General features: G+C 38.7%; 1 protein-coding gene across 1 annotated transcript; it reads right to left on the reverse strand.

Moving 5' to 3' along the window:
• Positions 1–4,718: 4,718 nt before the first annotated feature.
• On the reverse strand, positions 4,719–6,143 carry LOC128668534 (homeobox protein 2-like). Its single transcript, XM_053741692.1, has one exon. It carries the CDS (start codon positions 6,141–6,143, stop codon positions 4,719–4,721), a length of 1,425 nt encoding a protein of 474 aa, XP_053597667.1.
• Between the last annotated feature and the right edge of the window lie 14,974 nt (positions 6,144–21,117).

Raw genomic sequence — 21,117 nt, forward strand, 5'->3', positions numbered from 1 at the left:
CGTAGAGTTTTTCTGAACACCTGCAAGTGTGGTGTCCCGATACATAAAGAGTCCGCTATCGTGGACGGATTTGCAAGCTTCATGACTTAACTCTTGCATAAACTCCATATTATTACTCGTTTCTCCGAATAGGTGGTCAAGTATGCCACAATGGAAAATCGTACGTTGGATGGAGAGTTTGCACTGAATAATCTTTATAAGTGAGAAATTACTGGATTGTAATAGTTGGACCTTGGTGTTTTTAATTACTGGTTTTGCGGTAGGCATGTTGCAGTCTTTAATGTCTAGTAAGGATAATGAAGTAACGTTTATTGATGGGGTTCCACAGTCATATGCCACGAATCCATACGTCAATTGGACGGCTGACATCATCCAGAGGATAAATTTTATCCACCCCATGGTGTTTGGACTTTTACTTGTTTCACCTGGAGTAATTTTATATAACTAGAACATAACGATTAGCGGGACATACGGGAAATAGTAATATGTTAGTCGGATTGAGTGTCAGTGTTAGAATTAGTAGAATCTCGTGTGTTACAGATTTTTAACTTATCTATGTGCTTAAGGGAACGTTTGCCCTTTTCATCCTCTATTATAGCCGTATTATTATCTAATAACTCGGCTATAACATATGGACCTTTATAATGCGAATCGAACTTACCCTTTCGTGGTTCTTTTATAGCATAAACCTGATCTCCAACATTCAAAGTACTGGGGTTCAGGCGAGCGTCATAGTAACGTTTAGAGCGGTGTTTAGATTTAATTAAATTAGATGCCGCGAAATGTCTCATGTCATCCATGCGGTTGACCAAGTCGTTTAGGTAGGTTCCGTAAGTTTCAGTTTTGTCTGGGGGTGGAAAAGAACTGGGTATGCGCGCTCTTTTACCGTATATAAGTTCGAAAGGAGTGAAATTAGTAGATTCATGTACAGCAATATTATATGAAAACATTGCAAAGGGAACAAGTTTATCCCAGTCTTCATATTTATTTACATAATGTTTGATAAATTCTGCCAATAATATGTGACTACGCTCTAGGGATCCATTGGTTTGTGGATGTTATCCTGAGGTAGTTACTTGTTTAATTTTGAAAATTTTTGCTAGGTGGTGAAATATTTTACCAACAAATGATCTGCCGTGATCACTTAATATTACGCGAGGTGACCCAAACTGAATAATAACGTGGCGAGCAAGTGCGTCTGCAATAGTCTCAGCCTTAATGTTTGGTATTGGTACTGCTACGCAATATTTCGTGAGATTGTCTTGCACAGTAAGGATATGCATATTGCCTGATGGTGTTTGAGGTAATGGGCCCACTGTGTCGATTGAGATTTTGTCAAAGGGTTCTGCAGGAGTATCCGTGATGATCATTGGTTCTTTAGTCTTGATCCGGACTAGTTTTTGTTCTTGACAACTTCTGCATGTACGAATAAATTCTGTGATGTCATCTCTCATATTTAGCCAGTAAAAACGTTCACGAATTCGTCGGTATGTTTTAGTTATACCTTTATGACCACCTGTTAGGCTTTCATGATACTCTGCGATGATATCCTTGCGGACATCCTCGTCTGGTATGGTTACACTTCCATGACAAATGGTGAGTGAACATTCGCAGTCATCTAAGCATTCCTTAAGAACGTCAGTGACAAGTGATTGGCTCAAACCTTCGAGCATATCTCCTGGTTTTGAGATTCGCAAAGTTTTTATGTTGTAGTGGTTTAGTACATTTTTGACGGTTTTTAGTACATCTTTTAATTCTTGTATGGAAAATGAGTCAAAGTGGTTTCTTTTTAGCACTGCACTGAGGATTTTATGTTTTCCGTGTGGTGTTATTAGTACTTGATTAATTTTTGGTTTCTTCAACCTCAGATCCTGTGGATCTATTTTGTCTGTTTCTATCAGTAGTCGTGATGTGATGGTTGTAAGTTCACAATCAGCAGAGATAAAGTGCAAATAATTATCTCTGAAATACGTCAAGTTTTCATTCGTCGTGTGTAAGGATATCTTACTTTCATGATTCTTTATACCAGGGTAAAATAATTCACAAGGAACAGTATCGGTTATGGATTGTCTTCTTATCTGTTGTGGTTGTTGGACTTCTTCGTCTTCATGAACTTCTTCATCCGTGTCTGTACTCGAATGGATTTCATCGATCGGTGGTAAATTAGCCCATCGTCTGCTTGCTGCTCCTCGTGGTATTGCTTCATCTACCTCTGATTCTGTGGTTGATCCTTCTGAAGCAACTGCAGGGGTTGATCGTCCTACAGGATGTCGAAATGTTACGCCAGATGGTCTGTGGGGTTGTGCTTCGGGTTTCCTAGTTGGAGGTTCTGTTCGTGGAGATTCGTAAGTTGGATCTTCAGCGCGTCGATCCCAGTAATAATTATCATTTCCTGACGATGGTCCAGGTGATACTTCGATAACATTTTTAGGCGGTGGTACTGGTATCGGTTCAGTTAGTGAAGGAGTTTCTTCGCCTGATTGATTATTTACGTATGTGAGTTGATAGTCAGTTGTTCGAGTTTTGGTAGATAACGGTCCTGGTTTTTCAGAAGCTTTAGAGAGTGGTACACGATTACTAGCGAGACTCGGAAAAGCACTGCTTCTTGCATGCGGTACTGGTGGTGTTGGATCACTTGGATGACCAGTATCTGGTTGTTTTGACGGAGTCGATCCATTTTAGTGGTTCGTGGTCATAGACGAGAGTGAATCTTCGACCATATAAGTACGGTCGAAAATGCAAAATACCGTAAATAACTGCTAAACATTCTTTTTCGGTTGTTGTGTAATTTCGCTCTGCATTTTTGAGAAGTCTTGATAAATAAGCAATTGGTCTGTCTTCACCAATTTTTCCTTGGCTTAATACCGCACCAATAGCGAGATCTGAAGCGTCAGTATTTAAGATAAATGGTTGAGAAAAGTCAGGATATTGCAAAACTGGAGATGTACATAGTGCCTTGCGTAAGTCGTCAAAACTTTCTTGTTGAGCTGAAGTCCAGTTGAATGGATTATCCTTTTTTAATAGTTCTGTTAATGGTTTCGCACGGCCTGAGAAGTTTTCAATGAAGCGACGATAATAGCCAGCTAGTCCAAGAAACTGTCTGATGTTCGTAACTGTCTTTGGTCTTGGAAATTTTTCGATAGCTTCAGTCTTCTTTGAGTCTGGACGTACACCGCCATTGCCAATAATATGACCAAGATATGCAACTTCTAGATTTAGAAATTCACATTTATCTGATTGTAAGACTAAATTGGCTTGTTCTAGTCGATTGAAGAGTCTTCGGACACGTATGCCGTGTTCTTCGAGTGATGATGCGAAAATAACGACGTCATCGAGATAGACAAATAGCTCAACGTCTTGTAGACCTAGAAGAACTCGGTCCATAAGTCGTTGAAAAGTTGCTGGAGCATTTTTCAGTCCAAATGGCATTCTGTTATACTCATAGTGACCATTTGGTGTACTGAATGCGGTTTTCTGTTGGTCCTTTGGATTCATTTTGATTTGATGAAATCCACTAGCCAAGTCGAAAACTGAAAAATACTTTGCTCCTCCTAGTCTATCGAGAATCTCAACTATATTCGGGAGAGGATAAGCATCGCCTATGGTTTTCTCGTTTAATTGTCTAAAGTCAATTACCATACGCCAGCGCTTATTACCTTTCGAATCTGGCTTCTTTGGGACTATCCAAAGGGGTGAATTATATGGAGATACAGATTCAGATGTTACACCATCATTCAGTAATTTATTTACTTGTCGAGCGATTTCTTTCTTATGTACAGGTGGAAAACGGTACTGACGGACTGATATAGGAATTTCATCGGTCGTTGGAATCGAGTGTGTCATCATTGTTGTAGCTGGAAGATCATCTCCAGGGAGATGAAAGAGCATCGGAAATTCTCTGATAAGCTCATGCACATGCTCTCTTTCCAAAACATTTAAATAATCAAGTCGGAGACTAGCACAAATGCGCTCGAATCTGTCCTGACCATTTTCCGGTATATCGATATCTTCAGAATCGTCAAAGAAATCCTCTGAACTCCCATCGCATTCGAAGGGAATAATTTCTTGTGGTGGAACGACTAATTCGATATAATCCTCGTATGCGTTTATCGCGTAGACGTAGCAAGTACTGTCATTGTTCGTGACCAAAGCATTACCAATGAAAATATTTTCGCGAGTTTCAATGCGAGGTAAAAACCCAGTTTTTTGATCTGTCTTACGAAGATTAATTGGTATTACTGTTCGAGTTCTGGCTTTTTAAAAGAATACTGAGGGTTCGTCTTCACTTCGAAACATAGTTACCAGGGGTGTATCAAATGGTTCACCTTTGGTGTTTTCGAGCGGGATTGGGTTCACGGGTTCGGAATCTGCGACTATGGTATTGTGATGAAAAGATATTTCAACCTTTTCTTTAGTTAGAAAGTCTATGCCGATAATTCCATCGGTTGGAATGGGCAATGGGTTCTCGAGAACGTGAAATTTCTCGGGATTTGAGAAGAATGTAATTTCTGTGGTTCCTAAAGTATCGAGTCGTTCAGTAGTGATGCCTTTTATGGATACTGAATCCCAGGTATCAATTACTGTACGAGGGGCCAGTGCGTCTTTTCTGATAACATTTATGTCAGCTCCTGTGTCGACTAGAAAATGAGCTCTGCCGTTTCGCAACTCAGGGGCTGTTAGAGTAACGACTGGTCCTCTACCCTGGACTTCAGACCACATTACAAATTTTCGACGGTCAGGAATCTGATTGATGATGGACGCGTTTCCGTGGGGTTCGCGCTGTTCGACGTCGCGTCGTTCCGTCGAACCGCGTTGGAGTTTAGAGGTTCCTTAGGTGGTGCAGGAGAGGTTGGTCTTGAATTATTTTGTTGGTTTTGTGGGTTACTATTACTACTGTAATTTCCATAATTATTTCTATTATAGCTATTATAACCATTGTTACCGTATCTTTGATTGTTATTGTCATAATTGTTACGATTATTGTAATTATTGGAATTATTGTTGCTATAATTCTTATTAGGGCTATGCTGATTGTTATCTTGAGGAGGATAACTTTGATAATATGGCGGATTATATGGTGCTGGAGGTGGATATGCTCCAGGAGGTGGGTATTGATATGGCATAGGAGGTATATATGGAATTGGAGGGAAATAACCCGGTGGAGGATAACATGGATAGTAGTTTCCGGGTGATCGGCTTCGCGAACGATAGGGTGAATTGCCACGCTCAGGATAGTTGCGTTTATCGCGTGGTGGTGTCGTATCCCGCACCGGAGATCTACTGTATGAATTAGAAGGTCTGTTATTGTCTTCGCGAGTAAATATGAACGGTATGGTATTTCGACGTTCTTCGTCTTGAAAGCTAACCGTTCGAGTTCTACGCGGTAAATCAAGATTTGCTGATTCGGACTGCGCGTAGGCTAAATAATTGGAATTACGGTGAGAACTACCTTTCAGGTCTTCTTCGAGCCGTAGTGCGATTTTATATGCCTCGTCGAGAGTATCAGGATTTTGTACACTTACTCCGTATATTAGATCGTCTGGTAGCCCGCGTTTGAATGACTCGAGTGCTAATCCGTCTAGCATTTTCTTCATCGCATTTACTTCGGCTACATTATTAAACCTTTCGTTTAATGCCGTTATTGCATTAGCGCGAATTTTCTTTATTCGAGTATAGTAACTCAGAATTGATTCATTTTGTTTAAGCCGAATGGCTTGGATATCCGCGCAATATTGTGAGTAAGTCTTCTTAGTGGCGAAATATTCTTTAAGCGCGTCTCTAAGAGTGTTCATTGTATTAATTGTCTTATCCGCGATCGCGTCTCTAGCAGTGTCCTTAAGCTTAGATTTTACTCCGTTAAAATAAGTGTTCCTGAAATTATCTGGTACGATTGTAAGACCGTTTTCTACATCTAGTAAGAATGCTTGTAAAGGCATGTTTTTACCGTCAAAACTCGGGACTTGCATTAACGCCTGATGCAATGTCATACTTTCCCCAAGGGACGTGATCATTTGATCCGTAATATTCGCATGTCGGGTAATATTATGGAGTTGTTGATCTAAGTCATTATTATTAGCCGGTGGGTTCAACCCGCCATTGCCTCGTGGTCCCAAATTTTCGCCGTTCTCTTCGTTGTCCGACATTTTAATTGATTATAGGAGAAAGTTATAGAAGTAATATAGAGATAGTAAGAGTGTGAATTTTGGGTAAATAGTATGAAGTTAGCAAGAAAACTATAATTGCGGTAGTCAGACGCAAGTAAAAATTGCGTTGGTTAGAACAAAATTTATTCACTGATTAATTGTTCCGAAACTTAAATAGCTTGTATTGAGTTTATAATTAATTTTGTAAAGTGAGTAGTGTTTAAGATTTATTAATTACTCGAATGAGATGTTATGTCTGTCTGTGTTTGTTGATCTTTAGTTTTAGGATTCTTATCGACACTACTGGTGGGTGAATTATCTGTTTCCTGAATGTTTACAGTATTTGTTAAATTTTTCTTTTTTTACAGGATACGGACCCAGTGATCCTTTATCTAGTATCGCTATTAACTTTCGTATCTGAAATTTTCTCCCGGCGCGTTTTCTGGTTCTCATTGAATAGTGTTTAAACTTGTGTGTAAAATAAAAGTGAAATAGGTTTATTTTATGAAATTACAGTTATTTTTCTCCTCCGAATCTGGATGATTTATTTCCTGATTTTGTAAAGATAACGGTATTGTTACGGGAGTGTATGATAACTCTCCCCTATGGTATATTGCAACTAGTTTTCGTAATTGGTATTTTCTTCCAGCGCGTTTACCGCGTTTCATTAGATATTTCTAAGCTGTATGCACAAGATACTCTTTACGATTGCTCCACTGACCAATTGAAGAGTAAGAGTACTTCAGTAACTGATCTAACGAAATATTACAAATTCCTATGTCTCCTTGAAAATGAGTAGGTGAATGAATAATGAATGAATCGCCTGGAATTCGACAAAAAGTATGCGCAATTCCAATTGATTGAATGAAAGATTGAATAGAATTCGACAAAAAGTCCGCGCAATTCGAAGCAATCGATGAAAGGTTAAATAGAATTCGACAAAAAGTCTGCGCAATTCTAAGCAACCCCAATTAATGAGATGAGTAATGAGTGAGTAATAAATGATTCAAGGTTTAACGAAAGGAATTGCGATTTCGGGTGCAAAAGACAGCAAGTTGCTTGTACGTAAAACTCAGTAGTACTATAGAATGAAGAATCACTTTAGAAAATCACAATTTATTTTCACTGAAATTGATTCTAATTTTAATAATTAAATTTATCGATAATAAATTGATTTTTTTGTCTAATACTTGCGTTCGAGGATCTAGACTTGAAAATTTATAATTGAATTTTAAAAAAAATCGATTGGGTATATCCACTGGTGTAAGTGTATAATTGATAAAATCTTGCGATCTATTAGCGTGTAAATATTTTTGTATAAAAGGGCACGATGGCGCGTCTTCTATGATTGCAACCAATCTTTCAATGTGAAATTTAATTTTTGTTTGTTTAGTACGTTTTAGTGTAACTGAGTTAGGCATAAACGTGTAGTGTAAAAAAAAAAAATTGTAGGCAACAATAAATTGTAAGAGCCTTTGAAATGTTGAAACTAAAAGTGTAAAACTTCCTCGGATAAGAATTTATTTTAGATTATGATAAGAGTTAGAGAAGACTTTCGAAAATAAAAAAATTGCAAATAGTATTAAGAAAGGAAAGTTAAGATTTTAATTACAGAGAATTTAGAAAAAGTTTTGGAATTTTATTCCCGGATTTTATTTTAGTAAGAGAAAAATAAAGATAAGTATAGAAAAAGGTCTCAGAGGTTTAGGTCTTTAGTTGTTTTTAAAAGGTTTTGAATTGATTTTTGCGCGTTGAATATTTCCGAATTTCTCAAAATGGAAAGAATTTAGCAAAATGATTTTTAGAATTTGAAACAATAGTTATGATTTCGAGAAAAATAGTTTAAATGGTCGAGTTAAGAAAATTAAATCAGTTCTATATTAAGATGTCAAAAAAAAAAAGAAAATTTTCGCTTTATGAGTTTTTATAATTGGTAAAAGAATTTATTTTGAAGAATAGAAAATATTTTTGATTTGATTTAAAATTTTCAGGATATAGAATTTCAAATTTAAGAATTTATCGAATGTATGAAATTTGTAAAATTTGTAATTAAGATTTTTTTTTTTTGAAGATTGAATACTTAAAAGTTACAAGTTGAAATTTAACTCGGAAATTTCAACAAGGCGGGACGTTTATTTTTGTTAAAATTACAAGAATCGAATAATATTATAAATTTTTAGTGAAAAGAACAATTCACCAGCGTATCCCACCGCTGTCACCAAATTTTTCGACTGTCACGATCGGAGAGAGTGAAGGCGACGGGCGAAGGGTTATTATTAATTAATTATTTAGTAAAATTACCCACAATATTTATTCTATTACTCAACCAAGGAGCCTAATAGGACCGTCACGTGGCTAGTGTGAGAATGTTTAATATTTGGCAAGTTTTGATTACTAAATAAGTCTATTTCGTACCGAGCGGAAGTACGATAGACAATCCCGATCGTTGACCTGCGTGGCTTTAGGGTAGGTCAGGGATTTTAAAGCGAGAGAGAAGCAGGTAGGTGAATATGGGCCCTCGAGAAGTCCCTGTTCTTTTACGTCTGTCTCTTTCTGTACCCGTTAACTTAGGAATGTTAGAGTAAGAGGTATAAATAAGAGAAAGATGATTTTAAAAAAAGAAAAAGAATCTGTATATTCTTGTCACGATCGGAGAGAGTGAAGGCGACGGGCGAAGGGTTATTATTAATTAATTATTTAGTAAAATTACCCACAATATTTATTCTATTACTCAACCAAGGAGCCTAATAGGACCGTCACGTGGCTAGTGTGAGAATGTTTAATATTTGGCAAGTTTTGATTACTAAATAAGTCTATTTCGTACCGAGCGGAAGTACGATAGACAATCCCGATCGTTGACCTGCGTGGCTTTAGGGTAGGTCAGGGATTTTAAAGCGAGAGGGAAGCAGGTAGGTGAATATGGGCCCTCGAGAAGTCCCTGTTCTTTTACGTCTGTCTCTTTCTGTACCCGTTAACTTAGGAATGTTAGAGTAAGAGGAATAAATAAGAGAAAGATGATTTTAAAAAAAAGAAAAAGAATCTGTATATTCTTATAAAATTATAATGTTGTTTACATGTGTGTACTAAAATTAACAATTATGATTAACTTACCACTCAGCTTGAGGTGGTTTACAATCTCGCTGATCACACTCTCTCACAATTCACCACTTTGAATTTATGATCGCGGAATTGTTTTTGTTTAATTCGCTGGGACCCTGCCCGTGGCTTAGGGATTTTACTCAGCGGAATTTGATGCACTTTTCGGACTCGGAGCTACTGGGGTGCCAAGCGGATACACTCCCCTCTCTGTCGAGTACGAGTATGAGTATTTAATTTTTATTTAGGATTTCGATCTAGGAGTCTGGTTTCCTAGGCTATAGACCGTCACGAGACCGATGATCCTGATGAGTCGAATCGACCGCGATTTTAGCAAGATTAAAATCTAGGTATTTGGCCAAGGAGCCCGATTGCCTAGGCGGTGGACCGTCACGTGGACAACGATTAAGATTTCATCTCTGATTCGCGGTACTAATCGGACTTGGGCCGATAGAACTAATCGGAGATTTTAACTTATAGAACTTCGGAGCGAGTGACTCGAGATCCGACAGAGGTTCGTTCAGATTAGCGATTGACTGCCTTCGTTAGATTTTCGGCAGTTTATATACTCTAATTTTGATGGGAAAGTCATAGGGTTTCTTATGCAACCAACCGGTCCATCTTATCATTTCGGACAACAACATGATGAATAAGTACATGGATCCGGTTTAGGTACCTTTCTAAAAATTAGAAAAGTCCATATATGGAAATTGAATCATATTATTTTTGTGTAAACAACAGCGGATGAGTAAATGCTCTATTGGAAGTACATAGATCCGGGTGACTTTCGAAATGTCATAGGTGACTCGGAATATGGAAATGAGATGGTCATAGAATCTTTGTATATATTGGAATTTTAATTAGAAGTCCGGTGCACACGTGCAGGTGTCCCGCTGAGTCACAGCTAAACTTGTTTTTGGGTACTACGCCCGTACACACACACATACACATTCTCTTATAACTGTATTGTAAATAGATGTACGCAGGTAATCGTGGATGCAAGATGAGTATACAGCTAAAATATGTAGTTGGGTTTGAGCATAGACTCTGTCCCTTTTGATGAAGAAAGAGAGAGGGACATAGGTATATTATCATATCTGTCGATCTTCGTCTATCCTTGCTCATCGTGCACGCACTTACATAGGTTCCTGCGAAAAGTGAAAGGATCTCGATGAGAAGAGCTGGGGTGCAGTTTGATAAGCCCTTCTTGAAAGAAAATGAAAAATTTGTAGATATATATATATATATATATATGTATATATATATATGTATGGTTAAATCGCGATACGTATATATCGATTGTTACATAGCCAACATCAATAACAACACCAACCACATCAATTTGGAGTAAATAATTATTCAGTCAGTAACTGAACCAGTGTTTGAGTAAATTCACCTGATTGTTCAGTCCACTTCTTATAATTAAGCATAAATGAAGCAGCACCTGAATACAAGCGTCAAGGTCCCAAAGGGGTATCCTGGAGGGTCATCAACCAGCCAGTTCAAGGACATCAAGAACTACATTACCGAACTCCAGATTAGGCTATGTACTAGTATTGGTTTAATTTGTAAGGCCAGTTCGGGTATAATAGATTACAGACGAGTCTTAGGAAGAGCTAGTAGGCCAGACTTACGAGAAGCTCTATATCGATCATAAATACAGTTTGTACGTATTTCTAGCGTAGCAATGAATCGGAGCATGCACCCTAAGTCTTCATTCACCAGATTATACCTTTCCCGGCACATCGGAGGGAGAGGTCTACAGAGCTTGGAGTGTCTACACGATCGTTTGGTTTTGGGTATAATATCCGAGATTGTCAATTTCACTGCAGATGGAGACGACTTCCTTCTGCAAATTGTTCATAGTCATGAGAATAGGCATAAAGGAGCGTTTTTATATAAGGCAGCAATGTACGCAGCAAAGTCCTTCGGTCTTGGAAGAGTAAACCCGCTTATTGAACTCCCTGAGGAGGAATTTACGGGGGTCATCAGGAACGCTGAGCACCAAAAACTGCTCAGTACACATATGGACAAGTCCATGCACAGCGTGTTCTTTAATCACGACGTGATCATGGCTTGTCTACCCAACCGACGTTAACTTTCCTTAAGTCAGCTGGCCTGATGTCCCAGACAGAAGGGTATATTTTTGCCTGCCGAGATGGTGTTATCAACACTTTCGAATACCGTGATAAAGTGCTTCAGATGCAGCTACCCGACACTTTGTGTATGGTTTTTAAGCAACATCCAGAGACGCTTATGCATCTATTGTCAGCATGTCCTGTGCTGGCAAGAAATGCATACGTCCAGCGTCACAATGCTGCTCTGCAAGTACTTTACCATCTTAGACATACGTACGCTATCGATTAAACACCAGTGCTGCCTTACCTGCCAGAAGATATTCCGCAAGTTGTTGAGAAAGACCGTTGCCGTATTTATTGGAACGTGCCATTTGCTACAACGCTGAAAATAGACCATCATAACTAATGACCTTGTATAGAAGATTCTAAATCTACAAGTGCTACTTCTTTAGGTCAAAAATTTCCATAATTATCGAAGAAGCCTTGAATATCTATTATAATATCCATTTATAATTAGTTTTAACGATTAGGTAGACTGTCTTTGGAGAACTGAAGAAAATAAACTCATATAAGTAACTAAATAAATAAAAATTACTTACGCCGCTAATTTAAAGTGGGGGAAAATGAAATATAGATGAAGTGAGTATATTTATACAATAAATATCACCTATTGCAGTGTTAATTTAAATACAATTAATCAACTCTATACCCAAATGGTGATGTTGAATATTCATTTATAAAACATCTTCATTTATATTGCCAAAATGTCGTTTTCGTTGCCTTTTTTGTTATAATAGCATGAACACATGTTCTGCGTATAGCGTCAAATTTTACTTTAACACGTTCTCTTTTTCACCAGTTACAAGTGCTCTAACTGAATTATAATTAATTCTAAGACCATTAGAAAAATTTGACATTATACTTTTCACTTTACATACCTTGGCGGTCGTATTATTAGGTTTACTTATGGTATAAGCACAAAATTTCAGGCCACCTATTACAAAAGATGCAATATAACTTCCTAGACCGTACCCTTCTGACTCGGCAGTTAATTCTCCCAAAACTTTACCTGTTGGTGGTTCATATTTTCCGTCTGCAGACACGCGAATACAAGAATCGGTGTCACAGTATAGAGCCCTAGTACCTAAGTTTTCTTAGTAAGTGTATAATTTAAGACGTGCCTGGGCCGTTGGATACGCTGCGATAACAACATTTATTGTATGGGAAGATTTTATAGCATTCTCACTATGAACAAAATTTATATATAATGTATTATCGTTATCAGGTAAAAAACCACATATTTCAATTTGGCTATCATTTTGTGTTAAATTTTCACGCTGACCAAATTTTCCCCAAAGAAAATTTAAACTAAGTTTTGCTATATAGCTCGTAGCCCTGCGTTGAATTCAATTTTTTCTTTATCTAATTTTATACCTTCAGCATACTCATAATCTTCAATATATTTATTTTTTTGCTCGTCTGTTTTACAATCTTTAGGGTAGCCACTCGCTTCAGTTTTAATTTTCAAACGAGTGTTAATGTCGTCTGTAAATATCTCTTGAGACCCTGTTCTAAGGTCATACTGATCTTTTTTATACGGCCAAATTTTAAATACTTTTATGATAATTTAACCTTTTTCAACAGCTTTCCTAACCTCATCTACCGGCCATGTACCTGTTAAAGCGCGGTTTGTAGGCGTATCATTACAGTCTGCCTGTCTTCATTCTTGAGCGCAAGAACGAAACCGTGCTAAGAGTAGTCTATCATGAACTCTACATGGTAATACTGGATGATAAAGCTTTGTTGGTGGAAGAACAGTACGTTTCACCAGCCCTTCCACAAGTGTTGAATTATTATTTTCACCTATAACAGTCTGGCATTCATCACTTATAAAAATTTTGGGATGACCTATCGTAAATTTACCAATTCTACAAACATAAGGGTACATTGAATATACATCTTCATATTTGATTCTTTCATGGCTTTTTATATGGTATAACGTAACAAAGCTATCTGTACAACCGCTAAAAAAAGCATCTCTAGGATTAAACGGTTCAGTACAAAGTAAGGGATGATTCCGTATTTCAGCTGCAACTTCAGGATTTCTAGATACAAATAAATCGAAACGACATTCCCACTCTTCAATATGATTATAACCTAATCTGCAGATTTTTTTTGACGTAGCTATGGTACAGTCATACCTTACATCCATACTTTCATCAATATTAAGTATTCTATCGCGGTTTACTCTGTAACATTTAGGGCAACCATGCCGGTAAAACCCGTAAAATTGTAACACATGATCTTTGCCAGTTCTATTGTTTTTATAATTATAACGTATACCATTCTGAAATTCCGCGACGGAGACGCGGAACAGCACAATATAGCGTATGTAGTCGCCCACGCGTGATAAACAAATAATAATGAACAATAATAAATGATACTAGATGATGATAAATACCGAGATTAAATTAAAATAAAATAATAGATTTGGATAATTGTTAAATTATAAATAAATGAATGTTGTACCTGAACCATCTCCTCAGGCTGGGTTAGTGCACGCACGCGCCAGACCGTTTACTTAAAATGGACAAAATTTATTCAGGGGGAATTTACGAGGGAAAATCGGAGCAAGTGACTTGTGGCGAAGCGGATAAACACTCAAGCGACACAATAGAAATTAAATTAATAATGGAAAAAATAGTAAATATATGATGAATAATTGCATACAAGTAATACATAAGAGCAGGAAAAATAAAATGAAACAGTAGAAAAAGATCCAGAGGAAAATAAATATTAAATTTTCCCGACAGCTGTTTGTTTCCGAATGTTTAATTTTCATAAAAAATAGTAAAATAAGGATTTTACACAATATTTAGTTTTGTTTAAACTAATACCGATAATAATACCTGGTAATTACCAAAATACAATTTAAACGGTTATAAATTACCACTGGAGATAAATTTATCAGATAATTATCTCAGCTACAAAACACAGTATTCATACTCAACTCGAGAAATAATAATATAACTAGAAAGATTACTTATACTCAATTTAATAAAAACTAATATAATTTGATTTAATTGATTCTATAAATCTTAATATTAAGTAAAAGAATTAATTATTACATCTAAATTTTCCCAAAAAGAAAAATAATAAATAATAACAATATTTCGATTTTATTTTAATCTGTCTCTCACACTTGTGAGAGAGAGAAAGATACGGAATTTTAAATTCTCACTCACACTCACAAATAATAATTTTTCTCTGTTAAGTAATTTATAATTTTTTAAATAAAAATTTTAACAATAATTTTGACCGCTAGGGTAAATAAATCAAAATAAAAAAAAGTAAAGTTACTTAATTACTTTAAATGATAATAAATATAAATAATAGTAAATATAAATAATAATGATTAATATTCTCACAAATATTTCAAGTGAAAACAAAAAAATAACTTTAATACTTTGGGGAATTTTCACCCAAATGATGATGTCAGTACTTGAGGAATTTACTCAAATACTGTATGTACTCCAGATATATATATATCTATAGGTATATATGTGTCTACCGGCAACGGTCACCTACGTTGCATATGCCTTATACATATATAAAGAAATATCTGGATATTTTTAACAATAATAAAAAGAAATATCCAACAATAATTAATGATAACTATTTATAATGTATAACATGTATCATTCAGCAATCAATTATTAATTAATTAATATTTATCCCCTGCGGTGACCCTCAACTACCGGGGGGGGGGGATTATTATGTGAAAATATAAGGCTAAAAGAATCCAAAGTACTTACTCAGAAATCTCCCAAAATCAGCAAAATAATATCTGAAAACAAAGATCAATTAATTCACCAGGTGAATGACAATTACTGATCACCACAACTGTAATTATTAACAATAATACCGATAAATCAATCGCTAACGTATATTGCAAACCAAGACGGCTTCCGTTTACATCGATACCTCGTATCTTTCTACTTTAATTACTCTATCCTCCACCTGTTGGTCGTTGCCCACGTGGCGCGCCCATCGCCCTTAATTACTATAATGATTATTTCTACTAGCTCTGGGCCTAGTTTGAAGTTATAAATACGAATTATAAAGATAATTTCTCGACACCTGAATGATACATGAATAATTAATTTTATGTATGAACTATTTATTCATAACATATGCATGTTTTTATTTTATCTAATAAACGAAATAATAATTATTTAAAAATCATAGAACTGACGTCGGGAATATGACCTAGGTATTAATTTTCCGCTACCCAGCCGTCAATATTTTTCCCAAACATCAAATAACATTCCCACTCGGATAACAAGTTTAATGAAAATAATATGTTAAACAAATGTTAGGACATAATGTCACGCTTGATTATGCATCCCAACTGTTTCAAAATCATACACAAATACTTAAAATTAACAAAAGTCAATGGTTTGTATTTTTAAATCAGAAAATAAAATTAATTCACACACGTGCTCTCATACACTGCGCGCATGCGTTAGCACCGTGTACGGACTGCCGTCTCCATCGGTGAAATGGCGGAATGCCCGCACAACGACTCAAATTCAAACGTAAAATTAAAATATTTAACTTACAAGTAATTAAGATTAAACAATTTGAATCGTTACGTGCCACCTCCGCCTCCCCCCACCAGGCCGCATTTCGCCCCTAAAATACGGGCGAGACTCTGCATTCCCCTCGCCGCACAATCACCTGAAAACCTTAAATTCAATACTAATACCTGAATCTTTTGTACCGGGTGTGTAAAACAAAATAATCAAAAATTATAAATCAAAAGAAAATTAATGTAATAAAACTCAAACGAAATGTCGACCAATCCGTCACTCACCAACTTGCTCGAACCGTTACAACTCCCAGTGTAAAAACACAGGCACTCTTCACAAAAGGGTCGACTTTCTTGTGGCATGTTGGTGCGAAATCTGGCTGGGTGTCCGCCCTGGCTACATCTGGCGCATCACGGTTGTAAGTTACCTCGGCGCGGCGGTTGTCTTTGATGAGCCCAAATCTTCATTTGCAACATAAGGGTGAGATGTGCTTTCCACGTAGCAGACCCCCGGGGTATCATAGCGATCCCCTGTTAATGGTGGTACGTCTTCATGTACCGCATCATCAGGTTTTTGTTTAACGCCATTCCTAAATAAACGTATTAATTGTTACATCAATTCCCCTGGGATGATAATACAGTACAGAATAATCAAGCGACATAAATTGTAGGTAGCGATAAAACAGTAATAGACTAAAATAGTGATAGATAGATGTGGATAGAAGCATAGTAGTCAAGTAGTAGTAATAGATAGTACATTTAGCCATGCGATTGCGTCGGCTTGCCTCTGATGGACGTTCTCAGCTCGCTTAACTAATTTTAGAAATTTAACGTGACTACGGCCAATATATTTGCCCTCGGGGGTCTCCATTTCGACAATGACTGGAGTGACCACCTTCGAGATGACAAATGGGCCCGCATAGCGCGGTGCTAGTTTACCTACAACCTGCTCACTCTTTTTCGACAAGACGTGAGTAGGTTTATAGACTTGATCACCTATCTCAAACAAAATATCACATCGTTTTTTATCGTAATAGGCTGCGTATCGTTCGGAGGATCATCGAATACGTTGATTAATAATATCGCGTAATTCTATCATACGATCCATGCGTTGAATCCAGCCACTGGGATCAACATTATCATCAACAACAATATTATTGTCATCGGTAGCTCGATGATTACGGATTGGGCAGGGATCACGGCCCAAATTTAAATACGCAGGACTCACACCGAGTGACTCATGTACCGCAGTATTGTACGCAAACTGGAATTCGTGAATATTTATATCCCAGTCACGATGATCATCACCCAAGTAACTCATGATCATCGTTTTTAAATTACGGTTGATCCTTTCAACCGGGTTAGCTTGGGCATGATACGAGGATGTGGTAGTATGTTGAATACCACACTCTTGAATGAGATCAACGACATCTCGGTTTAAGTACTCGCGTCCATTGCCGGTCCAAAACACGCGCGGTACGCCCTAGCGGTTAATAACGAACTGTCGAAAACTTTTGGCAACAGTTTTCCCGTTTGCAGCTCGAACTGGTACGCACTCAATCCATCGCGTGTATAAGTCTTCGAAAATGAGTATTTACGAATACCCCGCACAAGAACGCGTAAACGACATCGTATCAGCGGCTACGACTTCCCAAGGCTCACTTGGTATCCTTGGCGTCATAAAACCAATTGGTCTGCGTTGAACTAGTTTAGACTCAAAACATCGTTCACAAGTATTGACATATCTCATGTATCACGGAATATTCCAGGCCAATAATACCTCAATAACGCCCGAGCGTATGTCTTCTGGACGCCCAAGTGGCCAGATTGTGGATGATCGTGGACTTCCTGGAGTACGCGTTCTCGTCGTTGGACTAGTACGACTAATTTCCAGTCGTTATCTTCTTCACCGAGGATCTGTCTCATCGAGTCAGACCTACGTCGTTACAGACTACTATTCTCGTAGTGATAGTCGGGTAATGCGCCTGGATCAGAAGTCAACAAAGGACACTTTTCTTCATACCACTCATTATTTCCAGCCTCCCCTAGCGCGTTAACGTGACCCACTGCGAGTTTCTGGTCCTCATAGATCCGCGAGAGGGCATCCGGAGCTTCGTTTTCTGCCCCTTTTCGATATTCGATCTTCATATAGTACTCGGAGAGCTCCATAGCCCACGGGACTAATTTTCCCGTCGGATCCCGAGCATTCAAAAGCCACAGGAGGCTAGCATGATCAGTCACGACTACAAATTTAAAACCTTCAAGGTAATGTCTAAATTTACGTACGGCCCAAACTACCGCAATACATTCCTTTTCAGTCGTACTGCAATTGGCTTCGGCACTGTTCAATGCCTTACTTGCACACGCAATTAAGTATTCTTGGTCATCGTTACGCTGAACCAAGACTGCGCCAAGTCCACACTGACTAGCATCCGTATACAACGTGAACGGTAGCGTGTAGTCAGGCGTTGACAAGACTGAAGCTTCCGCGAGTGCTTTCTTAAGAGATTGGAAAGACTCTTCTTCAGCCTCAGTCCATCTTCAAGATACGTCTCTACGTGTCAAACGATACAGTGGACCAGCTACGCACGCGACGTTCTTCAAATGGTGATGGTACTAATTGATCATGCCACTGAAACGACGTATTAGTTTTACATTTCTCGGCCGTGGGTAGTTTAAAATCGGTTATGTTTTCTCAGGGTCTGGCCTGAGTCCCTTCTTGTCAAGTAAAAAGCCCAAAAATCGTACTTGCTGTTGGCAAAATTTACTTTTGTTGAAGTTCAAAGTAAACCCAGCGCCTCGTAACCGACTCAAAACGTTTTCCAACGTCTTCAGATGTTTCTTAAAAGTCGGGGATACGATAATTATGTCGTCCAGATACGCAAACAAAAACGGAGATAAATCAGGTGTAATTATTTTGTCCATTACACGCTGGAAACTCGCCGGAGCGTTACATAACCCCATCAGCATACGTTTATATTGAAAAAAAACACGACCGGGAATCCAAAAAGCAGTATATTTGCGACTGTTTGAACTCATTAGGATTTGCCAAATCGCTGAGTTCATATCAAGTGTCGTGATATAATATGCATCGCGACATTTTTCGAAAATCTCGATCATATCCGGCGGTCGATACGTGTCTTTTTCAGTGACATTGTTCACATCGCGATCATTCACGCACATGCGATATGTTTCGTCGGGTTTCTTCACCATTATCGGTTGACTGGGCCATTCAGACGCTGGAGCAGGTTCAACGATGTCACCTTCGAGCATCTTGTCAATCGCCTCGTGTAATGCCTGAAGAACCACTATCGATCGACGATGAACCCGCTGTTTAATAGGTCGCTTGTCTTTGAGCCTAATCTCATGGTCAACCAACGAGGTCAACCCCAAACCAGGTGGCATTAGTTTCCGTTGAAGGTCAAGAACTCACCTAACTGTTTGGCTTCGTCTCCAGTGAGTTCATATACAGCTGCGACATCTTTAGGTCTCGAATTAATCTCAGGCTCGAACGTCGACTCGTGCCAGGTACCACTGCGCATACGCCACGAACGGTTTTGTAAGTCCCATTCCATTTTAACATAATGTATGAAATTGGTGCCGATTGAATTCAAACTTCCTAAACGAGGAATATAATGAACCGGAGATATGACCTCTTCAACACCATCGAGGGTCATTTTCACGTTTACCACGCCTCCACTCACGTCAGTCGTTCTGTTTACCATTCCAAAGCGAGTCGGTCGAGCTTCAAACAGACATGGTAAACCCTCAGCCATTAATTCTCTCGTAAAGTCACCAAAAGCTGTCGTTTTAGCCCCAGTATCGATTATCGCGACTCGTTGACGAGTACCCGCGCGGATGACAACCTGCGGTCGGGGTTTACCATGACGTAGATGCCAAAAATCATCATTTTCATCACTGGGTTGATTTGTAAATGGCACTGAAACAGCTGTACAATCATCTACCGCGGTTATTTCATCAAGTGTGGCATCTTCTTCACACTTGGCCTCGCACGGTGGATCAGAAACAGCGTGAATATCAGCCTGGACAACAATACGACGTAAACTCATCGAAACCCGCTCCCTGGTGACTTTATTGGAGGGATTGGCGAACGTCCAGCACCACCACCCTCTACTGGCGGGCTGCGTCGGCGTTTTTTGGTAATTGGAAGGCGTTAGGACGGCTGTCGACATTACAGACACATGTAACGACCGTCTTCCCAACTACTCCACACCTCATACATACGTCCCGGCGTCGTTCGTGACAAAAGTAGCCCAAATGTTCCAGCGAGCCACAATTGTAACAGAATCTTGGACTAATGATTTTGTTTTGTCCCATCTGACCTGGATTACGGGTAAACGACTGATTATTGTTGTTGTTAAATTCAAGAGGCGATCAATTGCCACCATGTGGAGTCATTGGACCTCTCGGAGAGTTACTGGTAGGTGAATTTGACAGCCTCGGAGGTTGTTGATGCTGTACGGGAGGGTTCTTCAGAATCGCACCACGATTCTGCGCAAATTGGATCTGCTGCTGACTCGCTGGCGGGTCCTGTGGATTTCCACGCTGCTCAGCAGTCTCTACAATTGCCTTGGTAACCTGTTTTGTCGACTAGCCAGGTCCACCAGGTTTAATAGGTGCCAGGTTTCGCTCAGCGGCCCTCTATTGGCGAGATCTGCGCGATCTATGCTTCTTCTTTGTCCCCTGTCCTGACTGTGAACCACTGGTAGAGTCAGAGTGTTCGGCCGTGATGTCAACCGCGTGCATGACAGCTCGATGGTCCCTAGGAGGTCTAATACCCGCGGAATACGAACATTCCTTTATGTTCGCTTCTTCTCTCAGCGGTGGCTGACGATGGTTTCTCGCTGCTTTCCATCTTTCCTCAACCCGGGTGGCTTTTATCAACAGCGAGTGATACGTATTGAAGTCATCAAGCGGACAGTGGTCTCAATACGCGGGTAACAATCCTTTGGTTGCCCTTCCGACCTGCGTATTCTCCGATGGTGGATACCTCAGCCGAGATTACAAGTTCTGGAGGCCAATCAAGTAATCACGGGCATTTTCCTTCAGGTCCTGATTTCGCGTTGACGACCACCACTCTTGAACCACGTCAAAAATTTTGATCGGAATGACTCCCAATTCGACCATCGGTGGCAATTTGCACTAAACGAGACTTCAGCTTTGCCTTTGAAGACCTCTGGTAGTACAG

Source organism: Microplitis demolitor, chromosome 9 (assembly GCF_026212275.2).
Source record: "Microplitis demolitor isolate Queensland-Clemson2020A chromosome 9, iyMicDemo2.1a, whole genome shotgun sequence".
NCBI classification, from domain to species: Eukaryota; Metazoa; Arthropoda; class Insecta; order Hymenoptera; family Braconidae; genus Microplitis; species Microplitis demolitor.